General features: G+C 43.6%; 8 protein-coding genes across 8 annotated transcripts; 5 read left to right on the forward strand and 3 right to left on the reverse strand.

Annotated features, from left to right (window-relative positions):
* Positions 1–1,372: 1,372 nt before the first annotated feature.
* BGW36DRAFT_354614 (ankyrin repeat-containing domain protein) lies at positions 1,373–3,268 on the forward strand (the record flags this gene model as incomplete). Its single annotated transcript, XM_046213542.1, has 1 exon — positions 1,373–3,268. The coding sequence occupies one exon, from the start codon at positions 1,373–1,375 to the stop codon at positions 3,266–3,268; it is 1,896 nt and encodes a 631-aa protein (XP_046076200.1).
* A 1,181-nt stretch (positions 3,269–4,449) lies between these two features.
* BGW36DRAFT_368935 (uncharacterized protein) lies at positions 4,450–5,799 on the forward strand. Its single transcript, XM_046215055.1, has 2 exons — positions 4,450–5,216; positions 5,302–5,799. Exons 1-2 carry the CDS (start codon positions 4,513–4,515, stop codon positions 5,606–5,608), a joined length of 1,011 nt encoding a protein of 336 aa, XP_046076201.1. The 5' UTR covers positions 4,450–4,512; the 3' UTR covers positions 5,609–5,799.
* Positions 5,800–5,881: 82 nt separating this feature from the next.
* Positions 5,882–10,185, reverse strand: BGW36DRAFT_457513 (uncharacterized protein; the record flags this gene model as incomplete). The annotated part of the gene is made up of 1 exon (XM_046221975.1): positions 5,882–10,185. The coding sequence occupies exon 1, from the start codon at positions 10,109–10,111 to the stop codon at positions 5,882–5,884; it is 4,230 nt and encodes a 1,409-aa protein (XP_046076202.1). The 5' UTR covers positions 10,112–10,185.
* Positions 10,186–10,739: 554 nt separating this feature from the next.
* BGW36DRAFT_288913 (uncharacterized protein) lies at positions 10,740–12,302 on the reverse strand (the record flags this gene model as incomplete). Its single annotated transcript, XM_046210619.1, has 2 exons — positions 10,740–11,654; positions 11,715–12,302. The coding sequence occupies 2 exons, from the start codon at positions 12,300–12,302 to the stop codon at positions 10,740–10,742; spliced, it is 1,503 nt and encodes a 500-aa protein (XP_046076203.1).
* Positions 12,303–14,480: 2,178 nt separating this feature from the next.
* Positions 14,481–15,336, forward strand: BGW36DRAFT_422756 (Alpha/Beta hydrolase protein; the record flags this gene model as incomplete). The annotated part of the gene is made up of 2 exons (XM_046219751.1): positions 14,481–14,759; positions 14,803–15,336. The coding sequence occupies 2 exons, from the start codon at positions 14,481–14,483 to the stop codon at positions 15,334–15,336; spliced, it is 813 nt and encodes a 270-aa protein (XP_046076204.1).
* A 776-nt stretch (positions 15,337–16,112) lies between these two features.
* Positions 16,113–18,887, forward strand: BGW36DRAFT_368941 (putative protease S8 tripeptidyl peptidase I). Its single transcript, XM_046215056.1, has 8 exons — positions 16,113–16,567; positions 16,620–16,626; positions 16,694–16,957; positions 17,011–17,487; positions 17,546–17,663; positions 17,715–17,805; positions 17,858–18,492; positions 18,542–18,887. Exons 1-8 carry the CDS (start codon positions 16,363–16,365, stop codon positions 18,755–18,757), a joined length of 2,013 nt encoding a protein of 670 aa, XP_046076205.1. The 5' UTR covers positions 16,113–16,362; the 3' UTR covers positions 18,758–18,887.
* A 3,369-nt stretch (positions 18,888–22,256) lies between these two features.
* Positions 22,257–23,695, forward strand: BGW36DRAFT_403641 (phosphotransferase enzyme family protein). The gene is made up of 2 exons (XM_046218903.1): positions 22,257–22,942; positions 23,001–23,695. Exons 1-2 carry the CDS (start codon positions 22,480–22,482, stop codon positions 23,426–23,428), a joined length of 891 nt encoding a protein of 296 aa, XP_046076206.1. The 5' UTR covers positions 22,257–22,479; the 3' UTR covers positions 23,429–23,695.
* Position 23,696: 1 nt separating this feature from the next.
* BGW36DRAFT_368946 (putative K homeostasis protein Kha1) lies at positions 23,697–27,094 on the reverse strand. Its single transcript, XM_046215057.1, has 4 exons — positions 26,535–27,094; positions 26,053–26,469; positions 25,334–25,996; positions 23,697–25,279 (listed from the first exon to the last, which is right to left on the reverse strand). Exons 1-4 carry the CDS (start codon positions 26,637–26,639, stop codon positions 23,855–23,857), a joined length of 2,610 nt encoding a protein of 869 aa, XP_046076207.1. The 5' UTR covers positions 26,640–27,094; the 3' UTR covers positions 23,697–23,854.
* Between the last annotated feature and the right edge of the window lie 229 nt (positions 27,095–27,323).

The raw sequence follows: 27,323 nt of genomic DNA on the forward strand, positions 1-27,323 counted from the left end.
ACGAGCACTGGTGATATCGCCGGTAGGTATTTGCCATAGCTTGATGAACAGTGGATCAGATATGGCCGGTAGAACGTACCCCTGATATTATGGCAATAATGACTGTAACGTCACGAATCAGCGCGTTCAACGTAGACCTGTGACTGGTTCCTACTATAAGGTAGTGCTGTTACGACTTCATCTCAGTCGATTCGTTATGCTTGGTCTATCTACGCATTGCATCAAAGCCAGAACAACGAAGGAATAGGACACGATTTACGCCAATTCTTCTTCATCTCCACAAATCACTTACATATAAGCCCAATTCACATTCTATCAACTTTTTCTTTCCTTATCGAGGGACTCAAAAAATGGGCAAAGACAAAGTTACACGGCGGCTTCAAGTCGGGTCCTGCTTGTCAGCGAGCTATTACAACCTCTCGACCTCGCACCCCTTGACTTTCTCACATCAATATAACCGTCTTATCTCCAAGTATAGTAATATACTTCTCTGATATAAGTAAGGCCTATGCCTATAAGAGTGAATAGGTTTAAAATATAAGACGATGAGTATCTTCGACATAGCGCTACTAATCCATCTGCTGTAAGAGCTATACCAGTGTATCCAGGTGAAACGCAAAACCATTAAATAACAAAATAACTAAAGACAGAAATTGAGTTAGTTAGGCATACAGAACTACAAATCGTGAAGATAATCCGAAGCATCCTAATTAACCGAATAAAGTGGAAACCGAAATATTACAGAGGCAGACGTGAAATCACGGGTCCTTTACGAGGCTTATATAAGTAAGCAAACGAGTCCTATGTATATTTTCCTCACCCCGGTATCGCTTGAACCTATAATCTGCCGATCTTGCCTTCTCCAGTAAGCAGCTTGGGCTACTACGTAGACCCTCGTAGCGGGCTGTGCGAAACCTAAATATGTTTACGAGGCTGACTTACGCACGCGAGGCTGTGTGTCTGTTTAGCTTAAATCCATAAATTGATACTCGATGCCAGCAGAATCGTCAATAATAGAAGAAATCCTGTTTGATGCGACTGTGAGAGCCCTAAATATAATATTTTCATTAAAAACTTGAAGTTTCCACATAATTTAGCACGCGCCAGCATTAACCCCACTAAGACATTTGATCCTGTCCTATGTCCATCATGGCCAACTGGCTAAAAGGTGGCAAAAAGGAGAAACGAGGGGTCGCTTTTCATGTCCAGAGGGTTGAAAGAGTGAATTGTTCAACCCACAAGGCAAGCTGCTACTCATATCACCAGGAACTCATTCTTCTGACATAGCTATAAGGGACTCACTTCGCTACCACAAGATATTCTCTACCTCATTGTCTCCCATCTGACATATTTGGACCGTTTCAGATTCAAGATGGCGGGAAACCATTCTATCGCGAATTTTATATCCGGTTTACAACGGCCGTCTTTTCAAACATACATCGCGCAACTGGAGGTATATACGACTAAAACTTGGAAGATATGTACGGGGTCAGAAAAGGCACTCCACATCGCATGCGAGGAGGGATATGATGCTCTGGTCATAAGGTTGCTGTCTAAGGAGCGGAGCCTTCGAAACTTGAAGGGGTTGCTCCTTTTGGAGCGGTCATTGATTGCTGCAATCAATTGTCGACAGAAGTCTGTTGTACGAGTTCTTCTTACGCATCTACCGACAGGACTAAAATCGTTCGTTTCTGATCTGCAATCCTTTCAATTACTCCGTCGCAGTAACTCGTATAAAAAGGCCAACGTGCTTGACACTGCCCTAGGATATGCCGCTATGAAAAACTGGCTATGGGCCGTCTTGTTGTTCCTGAAGCACGGAGCAAGAGCCTCGTCCCAAAATATCCTACAGGGCCTTAATAAAGCTTCTTCGCGCGGTTATGAGGATGTAGTGAGAGTACTGTCCAAGCGTATACAAGGGCAGAAACGCCGCAATCTTTTAGGTGCTTTAACCAGTGCTGTTGAGAATGGCCATGAAGGAATTGTCAAGATTATTTTAGGTGATGGTATGAAGATACCACAGGACTCTTTTGGTCCAGGTCTGATACACCTAGCGGCAAAAAAAGGTCACAAAGGCATCCTCAGACTTTTACTTTCAAAGGCTCCTGGAGACTATTACGTGTACCCAAATATTGATACAAGCAAAGACCCCTATGTTTACTCGGCATCCAAAGATGGTTCAAGATACACATATGGAGGTCCGAAAATCAAGTATGAAAATTGGTGTTGTTTGCACTTTGCTATTTATCACAAGCATTATGGAATTGTCAAATTCTTATTAGAAACTGACAGCATGCCGCGAGATCATGTGGAACATAGAACAACAGCCATGCCTCTTGCCTCCCAGCGCGGCTGTACTGACATTGTCAAATTACTCCTAGCAAATGGGTTTGATGCTTCAGCAACAATGCAAGGACATTCCGCCCTCGAGCTTGCTACGAGATACGGTCACACAAATATTATGACTTTGCTTCTGGATGCCGGGGAAAGAGTTACCTTGTATCATTTACTGAACGCTGCATCAAGTGGTTCTTTACCAGCGGTGTCGCTACTTCTTGACAGGGGTGCGGATGTGCAAGCAAGTTCTACGTCACGCCAGACTCCACTCCATGTTGCCGTCGCTCACCATCATCTGGAGGTTGTTCGTTTCCTTCTTAAAGCTGGAGCAAAGACAGAAGCTTTTAATTGCAATGGGGACACACCCTTGCACCTTGCAATTGAAGGAAATCAAGTGGAGTTCGTCCGTTTACTACTCAAATACGGCGCTGATACAGAATCCCAATCTGGAGTCAAGACAAAATACGGATCAATTGAGACAAAACGTGCCCTTTTTTGTGCGATTAACTCGAGAAACCCTCATCTCATACCCGAGCTTCTTCGGTACGGTGCCAAGTTAGAATCAGGAGGCGTGGGTGGCACAAGGCCGTTTCACGGAGCGGCTCGTAATGGAAGCGTCGTTGCACTTGAGACTCTCCTCGCTGCCGGTGCTCAAATACATGCCACAGATGCACAGCAAAGAACTGCCTTGCATTATGCAGTAAGAGGGGATAATATTGATGCAATATCTACACTGCTCAGTTGGGGTTTGGATGTCAACGCTCGAGATTCTAGTGGCCAAATCCCATTGCACCTAGCTACATATAAGGTTGTGTCTCCAGCGTATGACTTGTTAGTCAGCCACGGTGCCGATGTAGAGGCCAAGGATAACAAGGGGATGAGTGTAGCTGATTGTCAATATTCCAGCCAATTGGCTTGGCACGGTGCGTAGGGTTGAAATTTAAATTGGGGGAACATTGAGTATTATGTTAAATGGTATCCAATCACGCACAGCTGAAATACAATGCCGACGTAATGGCAATAGCTCGAAGTTTTGAGCGCTTGCTGGGTTATCTGGGTCCTTAAATTTCGGTTCAAGTGAGGAGCGATATTCGAATGTTTTCATAAACAATTATATTTATACTTTCAACTCATCAGGGGCATAGTATTTGGCTGCCATAAGGTCATTCTGGGGGAATTCCTAATTTGGGTGCCTTGAAATCTCTACGGCCGAGGCAGGATACACTAGTATTTGGCGGCTGCAGAAAACTACACAGGATCTAGAATTGTTTGCGGCAGTCTCTAGTTGAATATTTTCCAGTCTACGAATACTTCCGGAACTTTCTCTGTTTAATTGCAGAATGTTGGTGTGACATCCCAGAGGGTTGGCTCACCAACAAAGGCTTTGTCGGTGAGAGATAATACAGAATGACCATGCCAACAACGATATATAGAAATAACGTCCATCCATTACATTAAAAAAAAGTTTAAAAAAATCGGACTGTGACTTGAAAGAAACACTACGTTCTATTCACACGATGTATAATGAAGTATAGGCTATTTGATTGATATTCAATTTTAAATTACTTCAATTTCTCGTCCCTTGTACTCGATCTTTCCTTAATATGAACCACCATACCTACATCTGTTTCCTGTCCAACTATAGAGAAGCATTTTGGTTCATTCGGCCATTTATTAATTGCACAACTTTCTTTAGATCCTTGACGCTCATTATAAGTATACCATCAATTCCGGTATTAATACTAAGTTTTATATTAAGAGGCTTCTTGAATTAATAAATAATAATGATAAGTATAGCAATAGAATATATACGCGTTAACATACACTACATGTGCCCTCATAACCTATTTCAAAAGCACTTGAGTTATGCAGGAAGGTATCGATGTTCTAACGCAGAAGACGGAGCGATGGGTGGACATAATTGGAGGTAGCGGCAAAGGGAATTAGTTCTTTTGAAATATTTCTATAATTCCATATACGCACAATTTCTCCAAGTTGCACGTTTACTACCCAAGCTAGGGAGTATCGGTCATCCAGCCGAGTATATTGGCCCCACGAGATCCCCGCATCGGCCTAACCCCGAATAGAGAATTTAATAATTTCCTCTGTGAAGAAAATTAATCGAGCTATTATTCTCCTTGATAAGAGACGATATTATCACAGACTCATGCTGCAATGTCCAACATTTCCGCATTCGTCGCCCATGACGAGCAGTTTCATAATTTGCTTGGGGGCTCTCCAACTCTAGAGTTGTTAGTAGAAAACAATCGGTATCCTTTCGCTCACGAGGCTGGTGTCTATATACAAGCTACAAATGAGCTTTTCATCACAAGCAACCGTTTTGGTGACTTCCCAAATACACCCCCTCACGAGGAGCGCGTCCAGATATCCAAAGTCGTTCTGAACAATGACCCATCCAAAATCACCTGCGAAGAAATCGACTCTAGCGCAGTGCCTATGGGAAATGGCGGCGTCAATTACAAAGATGGTATCCTTTTCTGCGGCCAAGGGCTCCTCAACAGGCCAAGCGGCCTATACTATATGAGCTTTAGCGCTCCGTACGATGTCCAACTGCTACTTTCTGATTTTTATGGGCGCCCCTTCAACTCGGTCAATGATGTGATCGTACATTCTACGGATGGCAGTATCTGGTTTACTGATCCCCCATATGGCTTTGAGCAAAAGTTTCGTCCAGCCCAGAATTTGCCACCCCAGATATATCGCTATGATCCTGGGACAAAGACTATCCGCGCTATGGCGGATGGGTTTGGACATCCTAACGGGCTATGTTTTTCGCCAGATGAGAAAACCTTGTTTGTCACAGATACAGATCGAGTACATGGGAGTGAAGGGATATTGGATTACAAAGCTTCAACAATGTGAGCAGCCGTTCATCTACAGACGTATTCCAATGTTATGAAACAAAGAGGTATATAAATGAGCCACACATACTGACATGGCTAGTTACGCATTCGATATATCCACAATCCACGGCCAACCGTTTCTTACAAACCGCCGCCTATTTGCCATGGCTGATCAAGGTATTCCTGATGGCATCAAGTGTGACATGGAAGGCAACGTGTACAGCGGATGCGGCGATGGAGTGAATGTATGGTCTCCAGGTGGTATCCTGCTCGGAAGAATCGTGGTTGAAGGAGGAGCTGCCAATTTCTGCTTTGGTCAGAAAGGTGAAATCTTTATTCTAAATGAGAACCGCTTATGGAGGGCACGACTGGGTGAACATGTCCGTGGTGCGCTATTGAGAATTTGACTTCGTTTGGCAAAATTAAAGCAAAACAGCTTCCTTAGTCTTTAACATCATAACCGAAGGACCGTTCTGTATGGTAGTCTACAGAGATAACTCCTCAACTAGTTGGTGCTTCTAAACTCATCGCTATATTCACAGATGAGTTAATACCATGTTTCCACTTCCTTCCTACTTTTGGACGAAGCTGGCTTCAATATTGCCTGCATGTAGTTCCATTTTAGAAGTATAATATTTATCCTGGATAGAATAAGAGCACTAAGTTAATAAATCCTTCATTTAAACCGTTTTCACCCCAAGAATTTTCGTTGACCATCCGTTCTCCCCTCCCCTGAACCGCGGTATACTAGATTTCATGAATGAATACCACTCTGTTCGATAAGAATTACTGATCCTGAGTTCCAAAGTCTTACGTATTACTTCTCTTTCGGCCTGCATGGAAAGTGGCAAATTCAGCCTTGCTCTTTCAAGTGATGATTGACAATAGCCATACTCCCACTCGAGTATATCGTCATCCTCTACAAAGCGCGTTTTGGAAATTATCGCGTAGGCAGCTTCATATTGCTGCAATGCCTCCGCGAGCCTGCCGACTAGGAGTAGTAATTCGCCATAAATCATGAGAACCCGAGCATCGCATCGCCAGACAGGCACTTGCTGGTCTTCTGGTTTCGGAATGTTTTTGAGCACATCTTCTTTTAATTTATCAAACACGGCAATTCCAGCCTCATATACTATATGACTCTCTTCAGCATCGCGACCTGCGGCTTTATATGCTTTACCCAAAACCAAGTGCATATTCATGACCATACCAGCCTGGATAGCGTTAAAGATCCCGGAAACCTTATCTGAGTGTGTTTGTGAAATGCATCTTTTGAGAATTCGAATTGCATCGGAGAATTGATTGTCAATAAGGTAGCCCAGAGCGAATGTGTCGGGTAAGATGAGTTTTGGGTCGGAGATGTTGGCTTTCTCAATTGCGGCTTTGGCTTCTTTCAGCTTACCCATTGCCAAATAAGCATCTCCAAGGCTGCTGTACATTGCGTTTTGAATATTGACATTCTTTTCTTCTTCTAGGAGTATTGCTTCATATGCTTCAGCTGCCTTTTCCCACTTACGTGCACCCATGTACGTTTTAGCCAAAAGCATGTGATACTCTCTTTTATCGTTTGGCTGGATTTCAATAGCTAAGCAAAGGAAGCTGATCGATTCGTCAAATAACATACATTCCGCGAGCTCCGATGCAAAGCGACATAGTTTGTTTCCGTAACGTCTAGAGTTTTTGGGGTCGTCTTGCAATGCCGAGATGAGGGTATCAAGAACACCTTGCGAGTCACGGAGCTTCTCGTTTGCTTCTACCAGCCCCATCCAGTACTCGTCACGGCAAACGGTCCGTTTGCGAAGCGCATCAGTATAGACAGTTTTGACTTCGTCCCATCGGTCATGATCTTTCCATATCCTCGCCATGCGATCCCAGTATTTGAATGCAGGTCCATCAAGACAAATTTCTTCAGCCCGCTTCAAAGTTTCCACTGCCCCGATGAGGTCGTTGGAATCAAGACATATTTCACATTTCGTTGTCCAATACATGTGCGTGGCGGAAGACGGAGATTTGGGATCATACTCAATGGCATTTTCAAATGCTCGCATGGCTTGCTTTTTGTTATCATTTCGATAGTACCATTCTCCCAGTGTTTCATGTAGGTGCCACCATTCTGGATGCTCGTCCAGAGCCGACAGGAAAAATCGCTCACATGAGGGATCATTGGCAGCCAAGCATCCGAAAGCATAGTTTCCTGCCTGGACACCGACCAAGGGCACAAAGTTACCCAACGTCCCCAGACGTCTGGCTTCTTCTATCGTTGTAGAGCTGAAATCGCTGTGACTTATGGATCTCACATAACGTTTAGGGCCACTGATCCCTTCAGGATCATCCCACAGAAGCATCTGGGCCGTTTTCTTCGTTTGCAGAAATATCCAATGACTGAGAGAAGACTCCTTCCAGTTTGTTCGCAACCATGTTTGGGCTACACATTTGGATATGAATTGTGCTAAATCTTGGCTTTGAGTCTGGACTTGTCGATTACTCCACTGAGACGCCTTTGATAGTGATTCGGATTTCATATTTTCACTACTCAGGTTCGACCAGAAGCCGTTAGTGTTTAGAGAAATGAGCCATTCGGATATTGTACTATGCATGTCGACCAATTCAAAACAAAAAAATCGTGCTCGGGTATCATCCTGAACGAGAAGAAGCAATTCTCTGAGCCAAGTGCAAAAGGTCTGCTCGGAGGTGAAGAATGTATGCAAACATAACAGTAATCGTTCCAAATATTCGCTCCCTAAATATGCCTCCTCATGGTTCTGAAAAGCAGTGAAATGAGTGAACCAGTTCTGACAGGCATATTCATGAAGAGAATTATATTGCAAATTCTCAGAATCAAGCAAGCATTCTAGACAAGCAATTGTGAAATGAAGATGACAAATATCAGATGATAGTCTTCCGCAGTTCAGTGCATCGTTGCTAGTGATAAACTTCTTGAATGTCTCATGTACTGGCTGGATTATGTTGGATGGTGATTTGCTTGAAGCAATGGTCAAAATTGACCCACACTCGGCTTCGATAAATTCCTCTAAGCCGAAAACCTCTCCATGGATAATACAGACAACTGCTTGCAGCATATCAACCGTCATTGTGGATACACCGAACAATACACATCCCGCTACCAGTTTTGCTAGTTCGAGACTCCCAGCACGGTCAAGTCGACCAAGCACTTCGTTGTAGACTTGATTGAGATTTTCTGGAACGCTGGTAAGAAAGGATTCAAAGGTATCGATGGACAGGCTGGGTTTATCAAGTAATCCTAGCACAGTAAATGCCCACAAGAAGTTTCCCTGGGCCTTTTCGACTAGTACTATAGACGGGTCTTTGCTCAGAGTATTAAAACCTTTCTGTAGGACGCTAGATTGGGCCACGCGCTTTGACACATAAGCCTCAATATCGTCTGAATTTTCTGCGAGCAGTCGATGATGTAGGCATTTTTCAAGCTTTGCGGTAGGTATCGAAATCGGCCGGCTAGTCATAAAACACTGACCGGGGAGTTTCTGCAACATGTCAGAGACGTCAAGACTCACTTTCTGTCCTATTGCCAATGATGAACTTTGTTCGGGACAGCACTCATCAAGACCATCGACAACCGTGTATATCTGTTGTGTCAACCCCGACAGCGGCGTCCACACAAGGGTATCGAAAAGAATTGAAGGGTCTTCTGATTCAAATCCTTGAGCACACAGATTTCCAAAGTACTCCTGTGTATCTGGAACATTTTTTAAGATCTGCGCGGCGAGTGTTCGAATCAAATTATTCAAAGTCCTAAGCTGTGGATTTGTACTGCGGAATAAGAAGAATAAAACAACCACTTCTGAAGAATCTTCTGACTTTAGGAGTTGGGTTAGGTATGCTGTCAGCGTCGACTTTCCAAAACCGGGTGCTGCTGTGAGCCATAAACCTTGATTCTCTCTTCTTCTCCATTGCTGGAACACATTCAAATCTAGTATCCAACGGAAAGAGCCATCTTGCCTTCTGCTCAAGGAATTCATGTACTGGGCTTCGGTTTCCCAATAGGAGGATTTTAACCACTTTAAAGTAGTGGCATCAGGATGACCTGTATCTTTTCCGTCGGGAATGACAGAATTAATTTTAGCGCTAGTCGACAACGTAGTCAACGCAATTTGAAGCAAGAGCGCCTGGTCATATTCTGCAATAGCCTGCTTGAGAGATTCTAGAACACTAGAATATCTTTGTGTCCCTTGAAAAACGGAATTTCCGAGGATTTGCAGAGAATTCTGGCAAAAGAAAACGATGCTTGCGTTGAAATACCGGATCACAGCTGTAAGCAGCTGAGTAGACTTTTGAATAACCAGTCTATTCCATTCTCTTTTGCCAATAGTCTTTTGCAACTCCGCAATACGGGAACATTGATATGTGATATTATTTATGTTTTTGAGGAAATCTCCAGCGCGCGACCTTTCCTCTTCTGCAAGGTTAAGAAGGATATCTAACCCACCCATCAACGCCTTGACAGGTTGGAAGGCTTCACCGGCAGCGGTGCCGAATTGGATCACTAGCGAGGCGACAGGGTATATTTTTCCGAATACACTAGAAAATTTTCTTGATATCTTATTTCCCTTATGGGATTCTGTGACTATGACTTTGCTGATAAGATCTGCCAATTGATCGGGGTCTGATGCGGCAGAAAGTTCATTTCCTTGGAAAGGAAGGTTCTGTAATTGATTGTTGCCATTTGATGCTTTCTCGAAATAGAGTCTAAGTGTCTGCTCTAGCTCATGCGATGCATTTTTGAGTTGTTTAGTATCATCATCCACGTCGGGTATTGGTTCAGGATTGGACAAAATGCTACTCCCAGTCGTGACACTGGCTTGCTTTTGAACTGTACCATTCTCCTCCGTTCTTCTTAGCGACTGGATTGACTTTTTGAGTATCCCCTTCATAGTTAATTTCCTTTGAAAGGCAAATGGCTAGGCCCATATTTCAAGAATAGTTCAATTAGGTTACGTTTTAAAGTAAACAGTGTCATTTTTTGAAGTCGCTGGTTAGTGCGATCAATCTCGTATTTAACGTAGCTTAATTTAGCTCAAGCCCTCAACCCCGCCCTTGACACACAGCCTCTTTCATTCTGTCGCATTTGATAAATATGAATTGAAGTCAGGATTATTCATATATTTTTCATTAACCTCAACATATTGCTTGTTATTGAGTCTAGCATTCACTATCTGTATTTAGTTCTGCCCATAAACTACTTATTTCTTTCCAACTAATATAGATGGCCAATATCTGTACGCCAAGTCTACGGATGTATCTCACTTGTACTATAAAGCAATCTTATTCCTAGCCTATATCGTGGTAGTAAACACTATACTAGCTGCTTGATCAAGTATATAAAGGCTGCGATGTTTAGAGGCTGAGGTTGGGGCTGCGATAGATGGTACAGTGCGGTGCTTTTCATTTTGGCAGACGTTCTTTGAATTTATCATTCAAATGCTAGTCCTTACACAGAAATCATAGAGCCTTTATAGCAGTCTGTCTGCTTTTCCGAGGCTTCCAGCCTGCTAACCAATGTCATTCTTCTTTCCTTTCATCTAGCTGCTCAAGTCCATCCGGGCGCAACACACAACTCATCACAATTCCCATACCCGCACTTGAGAGACCGACATGAATTGTGTGACCGATCCTCCAAGGGCCAAAGACGAACAATTTTGAATTAATCATGTGGCAAGAACCGATCAAGTGAAAGTTCTCAACTTTTGGTGTAGCATGCACGTCATGACGCACAATATCGCACCATAAGTGATCAGCCAATTTCTGCACGACGTAGGCGTCTTCGCTTGGCTGTAATGGGTGACTTGCAAATCGCTCTAGAAGGGCAATCCACTCATCCTTGTCAAATTGCTCCCCAAGGCGGATACCGTTACATGAAGCATCTCGCACTGGCTTGACTATGTATTTGTATCGCTGGAGAGGGTCTTGGTGTGACTTTTCTAGTAATTGCTTCATAGCTTTTGATCCTGGAATGGCGGTTTCTGCGATTCCATTGTGAAGTACTCGTGCTTCATTTGCATCCAGTATATTCTGTTGCACGAGGTTTGAGATTTCCTCTTGAACAATGCCCAGAATTCGCTTATCGTGTAGTAATAAGATATTTCTGAAGTCGTTCACACAGCACGTCGCCAGCTGTTTTAGGATCTGTGGTTCTATGTCCCGGAGTTCTTCTTGAAACAGTTCGAGCGTGCACTGCTCAATTTTCTGTTTTTTCTCGGTGGGATCTGCGGGTTGAAAATAAAGGATCCATCCAGTTGGCGAGCCCTCGTCTTGTTGGATTTGTAACTCCGACGGCTCAACGTGTACTATGTCCTGCCCGGTCGCATGTGTGTACTCACACCCAAACACTCGGGAGTCAACCCCAGGCCATTTTTTATGAATATGATAGAGCGGCTTCGAACGATCAAAGCAATCTATGATCGTTTTTTTAGTCACCTATTCAGGATAGTCTGTAAGCTTTGGTTTCTTAACCTCTTCTCCATGGCAATAAGATACCTCATAATTATTTGGGATCTCAAAGCCCAGTTTTCCTGCCCCCAGTAGCCTACTCGACTCCTCATGTAAGCCGGCCATGAAAAAGCCATTGTACGGTATGCGTGCATTGATTTCGCAGATCTTGGCTTCGGCTTCATGGCCTTTCTCGATCAAGAAATCCGTTCTCCACATGCCGTATCTCTCGCTGAACCTCGGTATGGTCCTTGTGGCTACATCACCACTACATTGTGAGCTGATCCATCGCAATAAATCCTCTTCATGCGGCTCCAGGGGCATTCTAGATGGGAAGTTCGCCTCTAAGTCCGTATGCCATCGCTCTACAATGTTGACGAGGGCACGGTCGAGCAATTGATGGATAGATTCAATCTTCTTGGCAAACGGTCTTGACACCGAGATACTGAATGGCGGAAAGCGCTGATCTAGCGGAACGGGCAATTGAGCCGGTGCAACGATAGGCTCTACATAATCACGGATTGTTTTCAGATCGCGCTCCAGTCGAGATGAGCTAGCTGAAGCTGCTTGTGCAATGGCATTTTTTTCGAGACTGAGTGAGAGTGATATTTGTTGCACAGCAGGAATAGTGGCCATTTTTTCTATCTCTTTAGTTTCAAAAGTCATGCAGAAGCACCTAAGAATTTCTGTAGCTGAGGGAAGGACTCAAAGGAAGATCATATACAGACCATTCTCTCAGCGTCACATGCTATCTGTATGCATTTGTGGGCTTTTAGGTTTATCCACTGTCCCACCACATGTAACCCTGACAACATAATAACACACGATTCGATTGCCAACATTTTGTTGGTCATGCATGTAATGCCTCTCGTCAGCCACAAGCTATTAGGCACGTCCACATACTTTCGTACACGCCCATCTGACCCACCCCACCCAATACAATCGGCTTGTTATGAGATTACTTAATATTTTACAGTACATAATCTGGGTAAGATAAATTGGCTTGTGAACACTTCTAGATCATCGACATATTTATTAAATGGCTTTAAATCAAAGGCTGGCAAACACTCAACGTAAACTCCTTATCTTTCTTAGACTAACGTATACATGTATCTACCTTTATTATACATATATTTTTCCAAAATTATTCATTTTTCTAGACGGCCTCAAAATATAGAACCTTTTATAGCTAAGTTGACATGTACAATAACTTAAAAATGAACCAGTTGATAGTTTTTAGATGTAACAAACTTAGTAATCTGATACAACCACTGTATTTTGGGCACGTAATTCGGGGATTATTTGGATGTGTCCTTAAGCATTCGGAAGTTTCCGCACGCAATAAAGCGGAACGAGCTATGGAACAACTGTTAATTGGGCGATAATGATGCTGTTAGATTCTGATGTTATTGTGGGCCAATAAGAAATAATATTGCAGCAAAATCAACTCCAATTATGATTATTTTGTCCCTAAAGCTGTACAGTGCCGAAAATTCCGGTTGGCGTACGATTTGGGAATAGTAATAGTAAAGAATTGACGTACTTTACAACAATCTCTAGTCCTATAAACATTTGGCCAGTAGAGATCAGATATACCAGTGACTTTATTTTAATTTTACAAGGTCAAAATTATCTAGTCAGGCGCAAATACGTTGTGAATATTCCTTTAGACTATAAACCAACGGGAAAGATCATCAAACCCTCCCAGTTTACCAGATCAATTGATATTCCGAAAACCAACCAACAAATCTTTTTCTCTGTACATTTCTTTGTAAAGGCGGCAGCCCTTTTCAAACTAAACATCCCGTCATATAACAGTAGATAAGCATTTTCGCAATAAAGCTGCCACTAACACAAACCATCTGTTTACCAAGCTCATAGGCGCATCGGCTGACAATCTTGTTGGAGGTTAGTATTACTCTGTCCCTTGCTGACTATGTATGTCTTATCGCGACAATAAGCAGGAAAAAATTGTGGTTATCTTTCTCCATCAGCCGACTGCTCAACCAAAGCGTGTCTTCTTCTTTGTGGGGCGATTGCTCCCATGCAATGTTGATCTTGACGCCATATCCTTGCTGAAAGAATTTTCGATGAAATGGTTTTCAATTCTTTCGATACTCTATTGTTCTGACCTACTCTCAGGCCATTTGCGAATCTGCTTACAGCCTATCGTTGAGACATTTCCGAACCATTGCTGGGCTGGTTCTACGCTGGTTTTACGCCTATTTCATGTTATTTCCCTTTTAGTCCTTATATATAGAGCCTGACAGATTTAATTATTATCAGAGCCAGATACTATAGTTGAAATTTATTATTCTAAACTTTAGTTTCTAGGCTTTTAGAATAGGTTTAAAAGAGCCTATAAAGTTACGTTGATATCAATTGATATTTATATGTCAATTTATGTAAAGAAGTCAAATTATTAATATAGATTTCTCAAGTACCATTTGATGTGTACCGTGAGGAATGAGACCGTAGGTGGGTGATGTAAATAGCACGAGAACGGTTTCACTAGAGATTATGTCATTACCAGTGTCGAATTCACAGAATTCGGATTTTTATGATAATATATCCAAATGATGCAATCTCGACTTGTATCGAGTACATCAATTTATTCCTAATCCTCAGGTCGGAATCCGGAGTCCATATGGTCTTTTATCCCTGTTCCCGGATCCCAAGGCTTCAGTCCAAGTTCGACATAGATAACATGCTGAGTATTTAAATCCAGTATTTTACGATCAAATTTTCTGTTTGACAATTATGCCAATGTGCCCTTTGGAATTTGGATTTGAATACTGTGTATCATAAATAACCATGTCAGCCTTCCGCGTTAACGTGGATGATGGAGCTAGTCTTCACGTCCGACTCTTAGATGCAGACCCATCAATCAAGAACAAGCCACTTCTCATCGCCCTTCATGGAGCGCCTGGATTTTCCGATCACAGAGAACCTGAAAACTCTTTTGGGTTTCTTCAGTCCCAATACCGCATTCTGGTCTATGATGCACGAGGAAGTGGTATCAGTGACCTAAAACAGCCCTACACGAACGAACGCTGGATTGCAGATGTTGAAGCTTTGCGGTCTGAAAGCCACGTAGCATTTCAATAGAAGTATTAGAAATGATTAACTCTTTTAGCCAATGGCGGGCGCGGAAAAGATTGTTCTTGCTGGGGGGTCTTATGGCGGCTTCCTCGCTCTAACCTACGCCCTTGCCTTTCCCAGTCATTTGTTGTGTCTTATACTGCGTGACACATTCGCCTGGGGAAGTCGTGGTATGATGAACGTATTGAAGCAAATTTTGACTTCTACGCGGCTTAAAGTCAACCCTGATCGTCAGTTAAGGCTATGGGCTGGCTACCTGCGTGATAAGCAAGACTTCGAAGATGTATATACGGAGATTGCTCCTCTCTATTCCCCCGACTTACCAGATGAAGTTGGCGAGACGATTGATGGAAAGTACACTTCTTTAAAATTCGAAGGGGCAAATAAAAAGCAAGATGGGAGAAGATTCCACGCGGCAACGCAGGATGCAGCCTTTGGTTTCAATGTGCCCAGATACGATGTCCGTGCTGGACTCAAGGACATCGCAACCCCGACCCTCGTCGTGGTCGGACGTCATGACCTCATCACACCGCTTGAATACAGCATAGAGTTAAAGAAAGCATTCTAAATTCTCAGCTAGCCTTTTTTGAACGGTCGGGTCATAGTCCACCATTGGATGAGCCCGAAGCCCTTTCAGGCCCGGGTTCTTGAGTTTCTATCGTCGCTCAAGCTTTGAAGCTCTATATTTGACTTGGCGACACTTATAGAAGTTAGTTTTCTTATTTGACGTTGCCACATATGTGTGTAGGAATGAACTATACCTTACTCAAAATTGAATCTTCGTAGATTTCTTCTTAATGCGACACAGACTTGCATATAAATTAGATGCATTAAATTCAAATACAATACTAAATATAGAATATTTTAAAAAAAATAAATATATTAAGTATTATGGTTTATTCTATTTTTATGTCTTATTATAAAGAGTATCTTTATTCAATCTGAAATTCTTTATTGTTTTAGGCAGTAAGAGACATGGGATTTAATCTATTTTTTTCTTTGTAAGCAGGCACTTCGGAAGGCAGCCAGGTAGCCGTCTGCTGCTCAGCCAGTGACCCCATTGAATCTTATAATCTTATACGAGATAATATCAAAATAATCTTATGATAAGATTTTTATTAGACAGCTCGTGATATCACGCCTCATCTTTAAATTTGAAAATAACACCATACTCCATGCCGCAAAGTAGTATTCCATATATTGCTAGAACAAGCGCGATGCTGCGACCAACATTATTGTACGACCAATGCCAACAAGTGGCCCCTGAAAGTCTCCGCAATAGCGCATGATAAGTTCTAACAACAGGGCCACAATCACTGCGCAATGTAACACTAAAGATAAGCTATTCCCGAATTGTGGCGGGGAAATCTTTTTGATAAACAAAAATCACGATCCGGTTGCTTGTTTCTTCTGACTAGAGACCCTGTCACCCTGGTCAAGCCTACGGTAGTACAGAATCGTGGCCGTTAGCTTCCAGTCTGCCAGTCAGATACGATGGATGATCGGGTCCTGCCTGCGTGGTTTCGTCGTTAAAATGGTTGCTTCGCATTGATCTTCTCTTTTCTTTTGCGAAAGCTAGATATCACCTGTCACCATGATTTTTTTGCAGCTTGCAGTCGTCTCAGCCCTTGCGGCGCTGTCAGTGGCAGCGCCATCTCCGGCTCGACATATCCTGCACGAGAAGCGCCATCGACCATCTACCGACTGGGTTAAAACGTCTCGGGTCGAGAGCTCTGCAATTCTTCCGATTCGGATTGGATTGATGCAGACAAATTTGCACAATGGACCAGATTATCTTAGTAGGTATCTGTCGGAATAATAACAATTGTCTCTTACTGATCAGCTGTTTAGTGGAGGTGTGAGTAAACATAATTTGAAATCAATGGCTATCGTATTTTAGTGGGCTGGTCACTGATGATAGGCAGCTCTGACCCTCAGTCAGAGAAATATGGCCAATATTTCTCCATGGATGAGGTCCATACGATGTTCGCCCCATTGCAAGAACATGTCAATGCTATCAAGGAGTGGCTGCACGAATCTGGTATCGACAAGTCCCGTCTCGTCCACTCAGATAATAAGGGCTGGCTAGCTTTCGATGCGACAAGTGAGGAAGCTGAGCGACTGTTTCAGACCGAGTACTACGAACACGAGCATACACAGAGTGACGGTATTCGTGTTGGCTGTGACCAGTTAGTCGGAGAAATGTGTATCACAACCCGAAGGCAACTAAATTTAGGAACAGGTACCATCTTCCAGAGCACATCGCGCCACATGTTGATTATATCAGACCCGGGATCAAGATGACACAAGTTGTTAAGCGTAATGTTAAGAGGGCACACAAGAAGAATACAAGAAGCAGTCACGCTCGCACGGCTTTACATAAAACTATGGAAGTCAACCCCCCCGAGAACTGGTCTGCACCGGAAGGGGTTCCACAAGACCTCGCCGGTTGTGGTTTTAACATGACCGCACCTTGTATCCGGGCCCTGTACGATATTCCCTTGCCGGCCAACAAACCAAATCCCCAAAATGTGCTGGGCCTTTATGAGCAAGGCGATTACTTTGCAAAGTCTGATCTGGACCTGTACTGGAAGCATATAAACCCTGAAATACCTCAAGGAACGTATCCGACGCCACACCTAATCGACGGTGCCAATTACTCAGTTCCAGCAAACAGCTCGCTGAATGGTGGAGAGTCTAACATCGATATTGAAATGACGTAAGTAATTACGTATTGAATGATTGAATGTGGCTGGTTGATTAAAACATGGCCGCAGAATATCTTTGATATACCCGCAAGAAACCGTTCTTTATCAAGTTGATGATCAACTCTATGAGCCAGCCGAGGTAGCTACTACGAACTTGTTCAACACCTTTTTGGATGCACTGGACGGGGTTCGTACATATATCCGTAATCATTCGTTCCACGGAGTCTAACCTGAGTAGTCCTATTGCAATTATAGCGCATATGGTCAAACCGGTAACGACCCAAACATTGATCCTATTTACCCTGACACACGGGAGGGTGGATACCAAGGTAACTCTTTTTCACGAGATATCAGCCAAATATTCTAAAAGAGATTAAACAGGTCAACTGCAATGCGGAGTTTACAAACCCACAAATGTCATTTCCGCATCTTATGGACAAGCTGAAGCCGATCTACCACAAAAGTACGTTGAGCGCCAGTGCAACGAATTCCTGAAGCTTGCGATGCAAGGTCACACATTGCTGTTCTGTTCGGGTGACTACGGTGTTGCCTCTTCGCCTAATGACAGTGGTCACAAAAATGGTTGCTTAGGCCCCGAATCTCGTATTTTCAATCCTCAATACCCCTCAGGTTGTCCCTGGGTGACATCTGTCGGCGGCACTATGCTTTACAATGATCAGAACGTAAACGATTCTGAAAGTGTGATGCAAGTAAACCTCCACGGTGCTGCCACTAATTTCTCTTCAGCTGGCGGCTTTTCGAACTATTTCAAGGCTCCATGGTACCAGGAACTAGCTGTTGCGGAATACTTCGAAATCGGAAACCCTCAATACCCATATTATGAGAAATTGAATGTTGACTTTAACACCACCAAGGGACTATACAATCGCATTGGTAGAGGATTCCCCGATATCTCTGCCAACGGAGCATATTTCCCTTCGTTCTTGAGAGGCAGATTCACACATTTCTTTGGCACTAGCTTGTCCGCACCACTGTGGGCAGCTGTTATCACCTTAGTATGCCTTATGCGGCTGTATTTATCGTTTCTGGGCTAACTATGAATAGATCAACGAAGAACGTCTCGCGGCAGGAAAGTCAACAGTCGGCTTTTTGAATCCAGTCCTGTACGCGAACCCCTATGTTCTTAAGGATATTACAAACGGCACAAGTTTAGGTTGTGACAGTGATGGCTTCGCCGCTGTAGAGGGCTGGGATCCAGTGACAGGGCTTGGAACGCCTGATTTCCCAAGACTGAAGGAACTGTTCTTGGCTCTCCCATAGGCTAATATCATGGTCTCTTCCAAATTTGGATTAATGCCTGAGATGTATTCACTTATCTCACTTTATCATATCAACTTCTGAGTTTGTATGATATCGTCACTTTAAACCTAAATATAAGATATTCTTTCCATCTATGTTATTTACAAGGAAAACCTGGCCGCCCGATCATTTTCTAGGCCGAGGTAACCGTTTTCCAGCTCTCCCGTCCCTACGACTAATTCAGCCACTTGTGCTTAAATAGACGTCAAATAGGGGTTCCAATCCAAGGATGCCCTGACATCCTCTACGTCCAAATAATTGTTCAAATTGATTGCTAACTTAGCAATAGCCAGTCAAACAGCTCGAATTCTGACACGCCATCCAAATTATGGGTCATGGTTATATTCTTATTCAATCTACCTGCGATTACTACTATCAATAGTCACCGGCGGGGCAAATAGAGAGCTTTCTGTAGGGGTGTAAATAAAAATTACACTAAGTTAATCGACTCAATATAAAGGCAAAAGAAAGAAATGAAAACGTAGTTGTTTGATAGTAAAGGTTGTTATATTAGAAATATCCTCTAGACAACTTCTTTTGAGGTTAGGTGTGTTTATCATGAAGGTGCTCATTTGAAAGTAACTATTAATAATTCCCATGATTCTCCAAGAGATGCCTCTAGAAAGCCTTGAAGTACATATCTATGCATCTTTAATATGTTCCACTCTGCCACCTCAACCCCTCCGCTTATTCACTAGATATGACCTTGATGGACAAGCGACTCCATTTCCAGAAACAAAACCGACAAGCACTAACCCTATATTCCACTACGTCCCTCCTGATCCTGGTTTGTTTTCTATCATCGATATCCGGGTCTGCACTTCTGTGAATTACCGTAATATCGCTTTCGTGATCTTCAACATCGTCATCAAGACCGTCGTCGTGTCTGCAATCAGAATTGTTATGACTCGACATATTAAAAAGCGTGTTTTCGCTATTGAGAAACTCAATTTGTGATTGGAGATAAGTGATCATCTTCTGATAATCCGTAACAAGTGCTTCATTGGATAGGAACTGCTTGTACATTTCTTTGAGGGTGTCGAGTTTGGAAAGGCGGGCTGAAGGATTGCAAGGCATTATTCTATTTTTTATAAAATCCTTCTGGTGTTTGTTTATGAAATTTCAATGTGATTCTGGAAAGAGGGCCTGGTATACGATGTTCATGATTGCAAGTAAAGTGGAAATTCATTTTCGGTCTCTTATATTACACCATAGTGAGCCACACTGTAAAAACAGAAACAAGGATAAAAGAAGACGAGAACAAAAGAATTTTCATTCAAATTTGTATCACATTATTAAAATAAATAAGGATAATGGCTCGTGTTTCGTGGTCATTGTTCCATAGAGCCGCAGTGTTACTGCACAATTACCTACCGCGACGGAAATAGAGCTCAGAGTGAAGAAACAATACGCAAGATAACGAGTTTGACATTAATTTCTATATTTTATTTCCGCGTCCTTGTTATATATAGACCGTTGCACTACAAGACTCCAGATCTTCTAGGCAGTCACTCTATCAATGGATATATAATTATATACTACGGCAGATTCAGTCTCCACAGACTCTGAACGTAAACTTGGAACCATTGTGTTGACCATAGTGAACTAACATCAGACTTTCAAGTTCCATCAGCGGAAATACCAATTGACTTTCTGACTTGATGATATATTGTTATGTTTAGTCAAATGTGAAGTACGAGTTTTCTTTCTTCTCTATATATTCTCTCTATTGGTGAACGTCGGTCAAGGATCATAGTTTCGTTCCAAAACTGGGGGATTTCATTGCATAATACACTCTGTATCCCACAATACATAACCCCAATTCCATTCGCCTGCAGCCATTACATCCGTTGGGACACCGTTTCCGAATGGCCATAACAACCATATATCTGGATGAAGAGGGTCCCAGCGCACCACCATTTAACCCATGCTTAATTTGGCTGGTCTAAAAGCGGGAAGGAAGAAATAACATACTCGAGATCTTCACGTTTCATAGCGATCAGCTGGCGATAAAAGATGCAATCTCTTCATTCTCGACTTTTCCAAGATGCCACAACTCCCTATCTATAGCGGTCCAAAAGGGACGTCGAATATAACCGATTTCTTTCTCTTCGTAATTCGAACGCAGTATTTCGGCAAAGAAACATAGACCGATTGCAATCATTTCATCTCTCCGGTGTAATCCGTCAATACCTGCAGATGAAGGAAAATTAGTACTTCGCCCCAAATTCTCTGCTTTTAAACAGAACGTCCTGGAAGCAATATACGTACTTATGAGTCCATCCATGTTTGACATGGGTGTGCCTTCTGGTATTCGTCTCCGTGCAGGTGATTTTTGATGCCGAGTGAGGCACCGGGGTGACGTGGAACAAATCTCGTGATAAGCGCTTCAGTGATTTGCTTGAAGATTTTGTGATACTTGTCGTCACAATACAGCCAAATACATCCCACCTCCTCCACTTCCCATGGTGGCATGGTTACCCATAAGGGATGCCATGCGTCCGCAGCAGAAAATCTTTACTCAAGCCAATCGTTTACGAATTGTTCATCCTTTCTCTTTGGGCATAGGGGCTAATACTCCATATGTCCAAAAATGTGACACCCTGTTTGGAGACGGTAGAAAGCGGTAGAAAAGCGGGCCCGTTCATTTGACGAGAACTGAATAGGCTCCCGAACATCTTGTATGTAAGGTTTCCGTCAACAAGTTTCATTCTTCGCAATATTTTTGAAGGGTATTCTAAAACACCATGCGGCGCGTATTCGATCAAAACTGTTAGAACTAATGTATCCGGAAATTCTCGAAAATGGGTCTCTAAGGCTCTTAATCAAAGATGGAGCACTTTAGCTAAAAACATTACATGGAATTATAAAGGATTGTTACTGGCTTCAAATGTTACATCGATTATATGAGCCATCAGACAAGCAGGGCATGACAGTTCTGGTTTAAGAAAATGAAAGGGGTGTTTCCGTCGACTTTCCTTGGCCTATGAGACCCGAATTTAAAGATTTTTTTTTTAAAACCCGATGCATGGAGATACAGGGATTGCTCCTAAGTATGGTGTTGGGAGCCGCCAGCCTTCTGAACTAACTCTGTAGCTAAAAAATACTTAGAATAAATGATCTGCAAGACTAGGGACTATATGCTTACGCATTCTTTGCGCGTTTGCAGTCAGGGCGCTTAATATTGTTTCATGTCTTTGGCGGCTTTGCAATGTGTTTCGAACCTTACCTGCCTATCAAATCGAGGCGGACAACCCATATGAAATTGATGCAGGCCTAAAATAGAACATATCTCATTTATTGGAGAGTAGTGTCCTCTTGCGAATTTCTTCCTTACGTGATAGTTTTGGGCCTATTGTCTACTAAATAAGGCGGGGCACAATACAGTTGGGATCGTGAATAGAAACACGAAACATCAGGATCAAATTTTGTATATACTTATGAAATGTCTAAATTCTCAGCCTAATCATTAATGCTTCCATAGCTAACACATTTTCGCCTTGTTGCGTCTCAATCAATTAACCTCGAACCCACTGACAACAATATCAGTAACGGAATATCTTTGTTCCGATCCCAGCCATCAGTCAGGCCTCTCCTGTGATATATCTATGCCAGTCTGTTATTGACTCCAAGGATGTAAAACTGCGGTTTTTCAACCTACTCTTTTTGTAAAATCCAGTATAATGCGTCTTAAATGTTTCACAGAGCCATTGCCTGATGTATCCCAGAAAAGCCAAGATTTTGTGGATTCATCATTTTTCAAAAAACACCAACGCCTCCCTTCACCTGCGCAAGTCAGAGCTTTGTCTCAGGATATTAAGACAAGTCCGAAGCCGAAGCCTGTAATTTTTGAAGATCTGAATGTTCTTGTTAAGTTTGGTCCTGATGTAACGGTTGCAGAGGCTCAGAACCTATGGATGGTTAAACGAGCCTTTCGCGATGAGGTTCCAGTGCCTGAGGTCTTTGGCTGGCGGGTTGATCAAGAAGACTATGTGTTTATTTACATGGAGATCATCCATGGACAGACACTTCAGCATCTATGGGATGATCTCAATGCGGCGGACAAAGCCTCGCTTTGTGATCAGCTATGCCAGATTATGAAAACCTTGCGCCAACTTGAACAAGACCCCCAGGATCACTACATCGGTATGCCCCGACTCTATCAACAATAAATTTGTTATACGTGTTTCCTAATTATTACAAGGATCCATAAACCGTCAGCATCTGCTAGACTATGTATTTCAATCACAACCAAAGCATGATCCTTTTCCGAATATTAGAGCTTTCAATGACTGGTTTGCTGGCTTGCCACAATCTTGGCTACCTATTTCACAAAGATATGACGACCCATCGAGGTATTTATTGCCAGATGATGGTGAAATTAAGTTGACTCATGGTGACCTTCATCGGGAAAACATCGTTGTATCTTCAACAAGCCCATCTCGCATTTTGGCGATTGTCGATTGGGAGCAAGCCGGATGGTATCCAGACTATTGGGAATATTGCAAAACTCTTTATACTTGTTGGCTCGAGGATGAATGGCGCCGTGACTGGATTGACAATTTTTTGTGTCCACGAATGCAAGAATTCGAGGCTTTTATACAATATACCATGGAAATGGGCTCCGTATGAATCGGTGTTAGCAATCGGTGCTGGCTCCCGAAAATATTTTATGGAATTATATCGGCATTACAACACAAGGAGATTCTACGCTCATCCGGAGGATACCCAGGATGCTCGCCACATAGCGACTGAGAGTGGCATCGTTCGGTCATACTGATATGACTGACTCGGAAATACAAGACCGTAACTGTTAACTAAGTTCTCTGTATATACACGTAGAATCAGTGATCAGGGATCATGGTATGTGTTATCATGTACCTAGCAGCAGTACTGAAGGATTTACTCTACTTTTATTCAGGTCGTCCGTATAATGTAGCATTCTATTCCCTAAAATTGGTGATGCTCTTTATTGTAGCTAGAGCAACTTATTTACCCAGGGAACCAAAGGCACAATGTAGCATTCATAGATCGCAAAATATGAACAAGAAGTGAACATCATGCAACACCCTGCAACACCAAAACACTCGCCTTGACGCCCCTCCGAACTAGTGCATTCCCTACCACTCCTAATGCTCGTTGAGTATCGGCTTCGCCACCAGACTCCACGGGTGAAGACTCCTCCTGAACAGTGCGACGCCCAACAATGACCATTTGATTCGTCTCATCTCGCGCTCGAGTGGCTTCATCCTGAGCGATGCCAACGGCAAGGCTAGCAGCCGTTGTTGCAGTGTTAGTCAAAGATTCCTTGCGGAAGACAACCCGCGAAGATAGCTCAGCAGGTAGAGAGTCGCGAATAGACGCGAAAAAGATTGCATCAGACTCTTCGTGTGTCGCGGCTGAGGAAGAACTCTCCGCCGTGGTTTGGGAAGTTGAGGCAGGAACATCCACATAAATAATAGTCGCGGTGACAAGTTCATTTCGCGCCAGTTGAAGAACAAATCGCAGCGCAAAACGATCATCGGCACCGCCGAAATACATGAAAAGGAGATGTTGCTCACGGTTTCCGGTAGTTAGAGATGCCAAGTTGGTTCGAATATTGGGCACAGTTCGTCCGCTGCTGGATCGCTCTAGACCGAGTCCTTCTTTGCTTGGAATTTCCAAGGCTCTGTCGATGAGAATGCCAACATTGTTGACGGAACTGCGTTGAAGTATTTCTGAAACAAACGAGGGGTATGAGGCATTGACTCTGTTCGATGAGTCCTCTACTCCCCACACACTCTGGAGATCGCTCATGTTGCCGCTAGCACTCCATGGAACGAGGAGAAATTCGGATGCAGTATCACGTACCATATCTAAGACTGCATCCGCATAGGAGCTTTCCGGGACAACCGACACCCGGCCTTCAGAGGGAATATTATTGATTTGACCAAATGATCGAAAGACGTTGACGACTGGGTCCCAGATGGAATATTCTTGGATTTCCGATACCTGCATTGTACTGGATAAACGATCGGTTAGTTCTATCAGACGAACACCATGGGCGTGAAGAAGAGCGCTCGGCTCCGAATCCACAGCATTAATCTGGCTCTCTGTTGAGGATTGGGTTGGAACTGGTGAGCTTCTTTTGGAATAATGCATGCGTGGTGCACTGTCCTTTGATACACTGCGGGCGCCTAGCAGACCAACAAAAGTGCACACACTGGCAAGGCTGTCCAGGCGAAGATAGACGGTGACTTTCTCAATAGGCTTCGCATTGAGTTTTGCAATCAAGCTTGAGGGGTCATCTTGGGAGTCGTCAGAATGGATTACATTTCCATCCCAGTCGATCTCACCGCGCCTCCATCTGGCGACCTTATCTTGGTACCATTTCGGATATAGAAACGATGTCAGCGGTGTTGTCATAAAAGTGGTGACCAAAGCCATTACGACAAACATAGTAAAAGTGCGCTGGCTGAGAATCTTTGCCTGAAGACCGATATTCTGAGACAATGTTAGACCACTCCACTCCGCGAAAGAGACTGGCAATGTACGTACCAAGACGATAAGCTCCACCAGACCCTTGCAACTCATCAAGACACCAACCGTGAGACTCTCTCGCCATAACAAGCCAGTGAACCTCGACGCCAAAGTTCCACCAACAACCTTGGCGAAGAAAGCGATAGCAATGATTGCAATAACATAACCCCAAACAATACCCGAGTTAAGCAAGCCTAAATTGGTCTGCAAACCTGACAAGGCGAAATACAGAGGCAGGAAAATAGCAGCGACAAGATCCTCGATCTTTTCAGTCAATTTAATGGCAAAGCCTCCTTCATGTGGGCAAATTAAGCCCACAACGAAGCCTCCAAAAATAGCATGAATTCCAATCGCTTGAGTGAAGAAAGCCGATGCCAAAGCCAGTAATAAGGTTACGGTTACTACAGACTGGCTTGGGCCTTTTTCGAGACTGCCGGTTTTTCGAAGATACCAAATGAAGACGGGTCGTAATACGAACGACAGAAATAATATGTAGCCCACGGCGACGAGTAACACCCATAAAGCGGTTATGCCACTGCCTGCGTTTACGAGGGCCACGCAAAGCGCAAGGAGAATCCAACCAGTGACGTCGTTGCCGACACCTGCTGATAATACAATCACTCCGACGTTTGTACTAAGCAGTTTCAATTCAGTCAAGATGCGACAGAGCACAGGGAAAGCCTACAACAGATTAGCGTAGAAGTCCAAGCAAGTCCACCGCCGGGTATGTATCTTACCGTAATGGCCATTGCAATACCAACAAAAAGAAGATACGTGCCAAAGTCAACATGTACTACACCGGGATCATTCCGAAATTGGTTGTATAAGCCGTATGATACCGCACACCCCAACCCAAATGGCAATGCCATGCCGGCAGCCGAGACGCTTGCTGAAATCCGCCAATTGCTGACCAAGAATCGCAGATCTGTCTCAAGGCCAACGAGAAACAAGAACAAGACTAGGCCCAGATTGGCTGTAGCATTCAAGGTGGGAATTGATGCCGTAGGGAAGATCGCATCCGTGAATCCAGGTATGCGACCGAACACAGACGGGCCCAGAAGAATGCCTCCGATCACTTCGGCAATTACTCGGGGCTGGCGAATTTTGGACAATGGCCAATGCAAAAGCCAGCAGAAAATGATGATTATACCAGCCTAGTCAACCGTTGTTAATCGACGTACCACCCAGGGACGGAGTATAAAAGCCAGGAGCGGTGTACCTGAATGATAAAGACTAGGATGGGGTTTTTGGAGTCATAGACGGACGGGTTACCACCTCCCAGGATCCCAGACTGGGAGGCCACTGCGGTCGAGTTGGACGACATCCTCAATGCCTGACCGCCACCGCGATGCCGTCGTACAAAGTGAAATGACGGATCACTGATATATAAATGTAACGGGGATTAGTATTGATGATCACTGTGAATATGCCGGTTCTATACCGAACGGGCAGTCAAAGCCTGTCTACTGTATCCGCAATAAAACGAACAGCAGTGGTGGTCAGCTGAATGATGAACAAGGCCTACAACATTTGACCCCAGAGTCGGGGCAAAAAGCAATAAGCCGGTGTCTGCCGGAAGTAGTTTAGCGTCAAATCCTATGCCAGTCCTTGGCAGAGAGTGACCATGCCACCATCTGACCCGGCAGCTCGCCATAGAGTGACTACTCAGAGCTACTAAAGTCAGGATACTCAACCAGAAGCCAATAACAATGATCCGGCCTTGATAATAGCGTTCGATCACTCTCTCAGAGTTCCGCGTGGGCAGACTCCGAACGAGAGCTGACGAGGACCTTGACAGCGGAACGTTGGAGCCAGTCGGAGCTTCGAACAGCGGCCCGTCGTTATGCCCACGTGGCCAGAATTAGCCTAGTGCACGGAGCCTTCTCCCCTTTTTGGACCAATCATAATTGCCAACACTATCGACGGATGCGTTGGCTCAGCTGTATTCCTAATGTAGCCTAGCCTTTATCTTTCATTGTTGTGAATGGCCCATTAATGTCCCTCAAGA

The sequence above is a fragment of the Talaromyces proteolyticus genome (genome assembly GCF_021365285.1).
Source record: "Talaromyces proteolyticus strain PMI_201 chromosome Unknown BGW36scaffold_2, whole genome shotgun sequence".
Taxonomy (NCBI): domain Eukaryota; kingdom Fungi; phylum Ascomycota; class Eurotiomycetes; order Eurotiales; family Trichocomaceae; genus Talaromyces; species Talaromyces proteolyticus.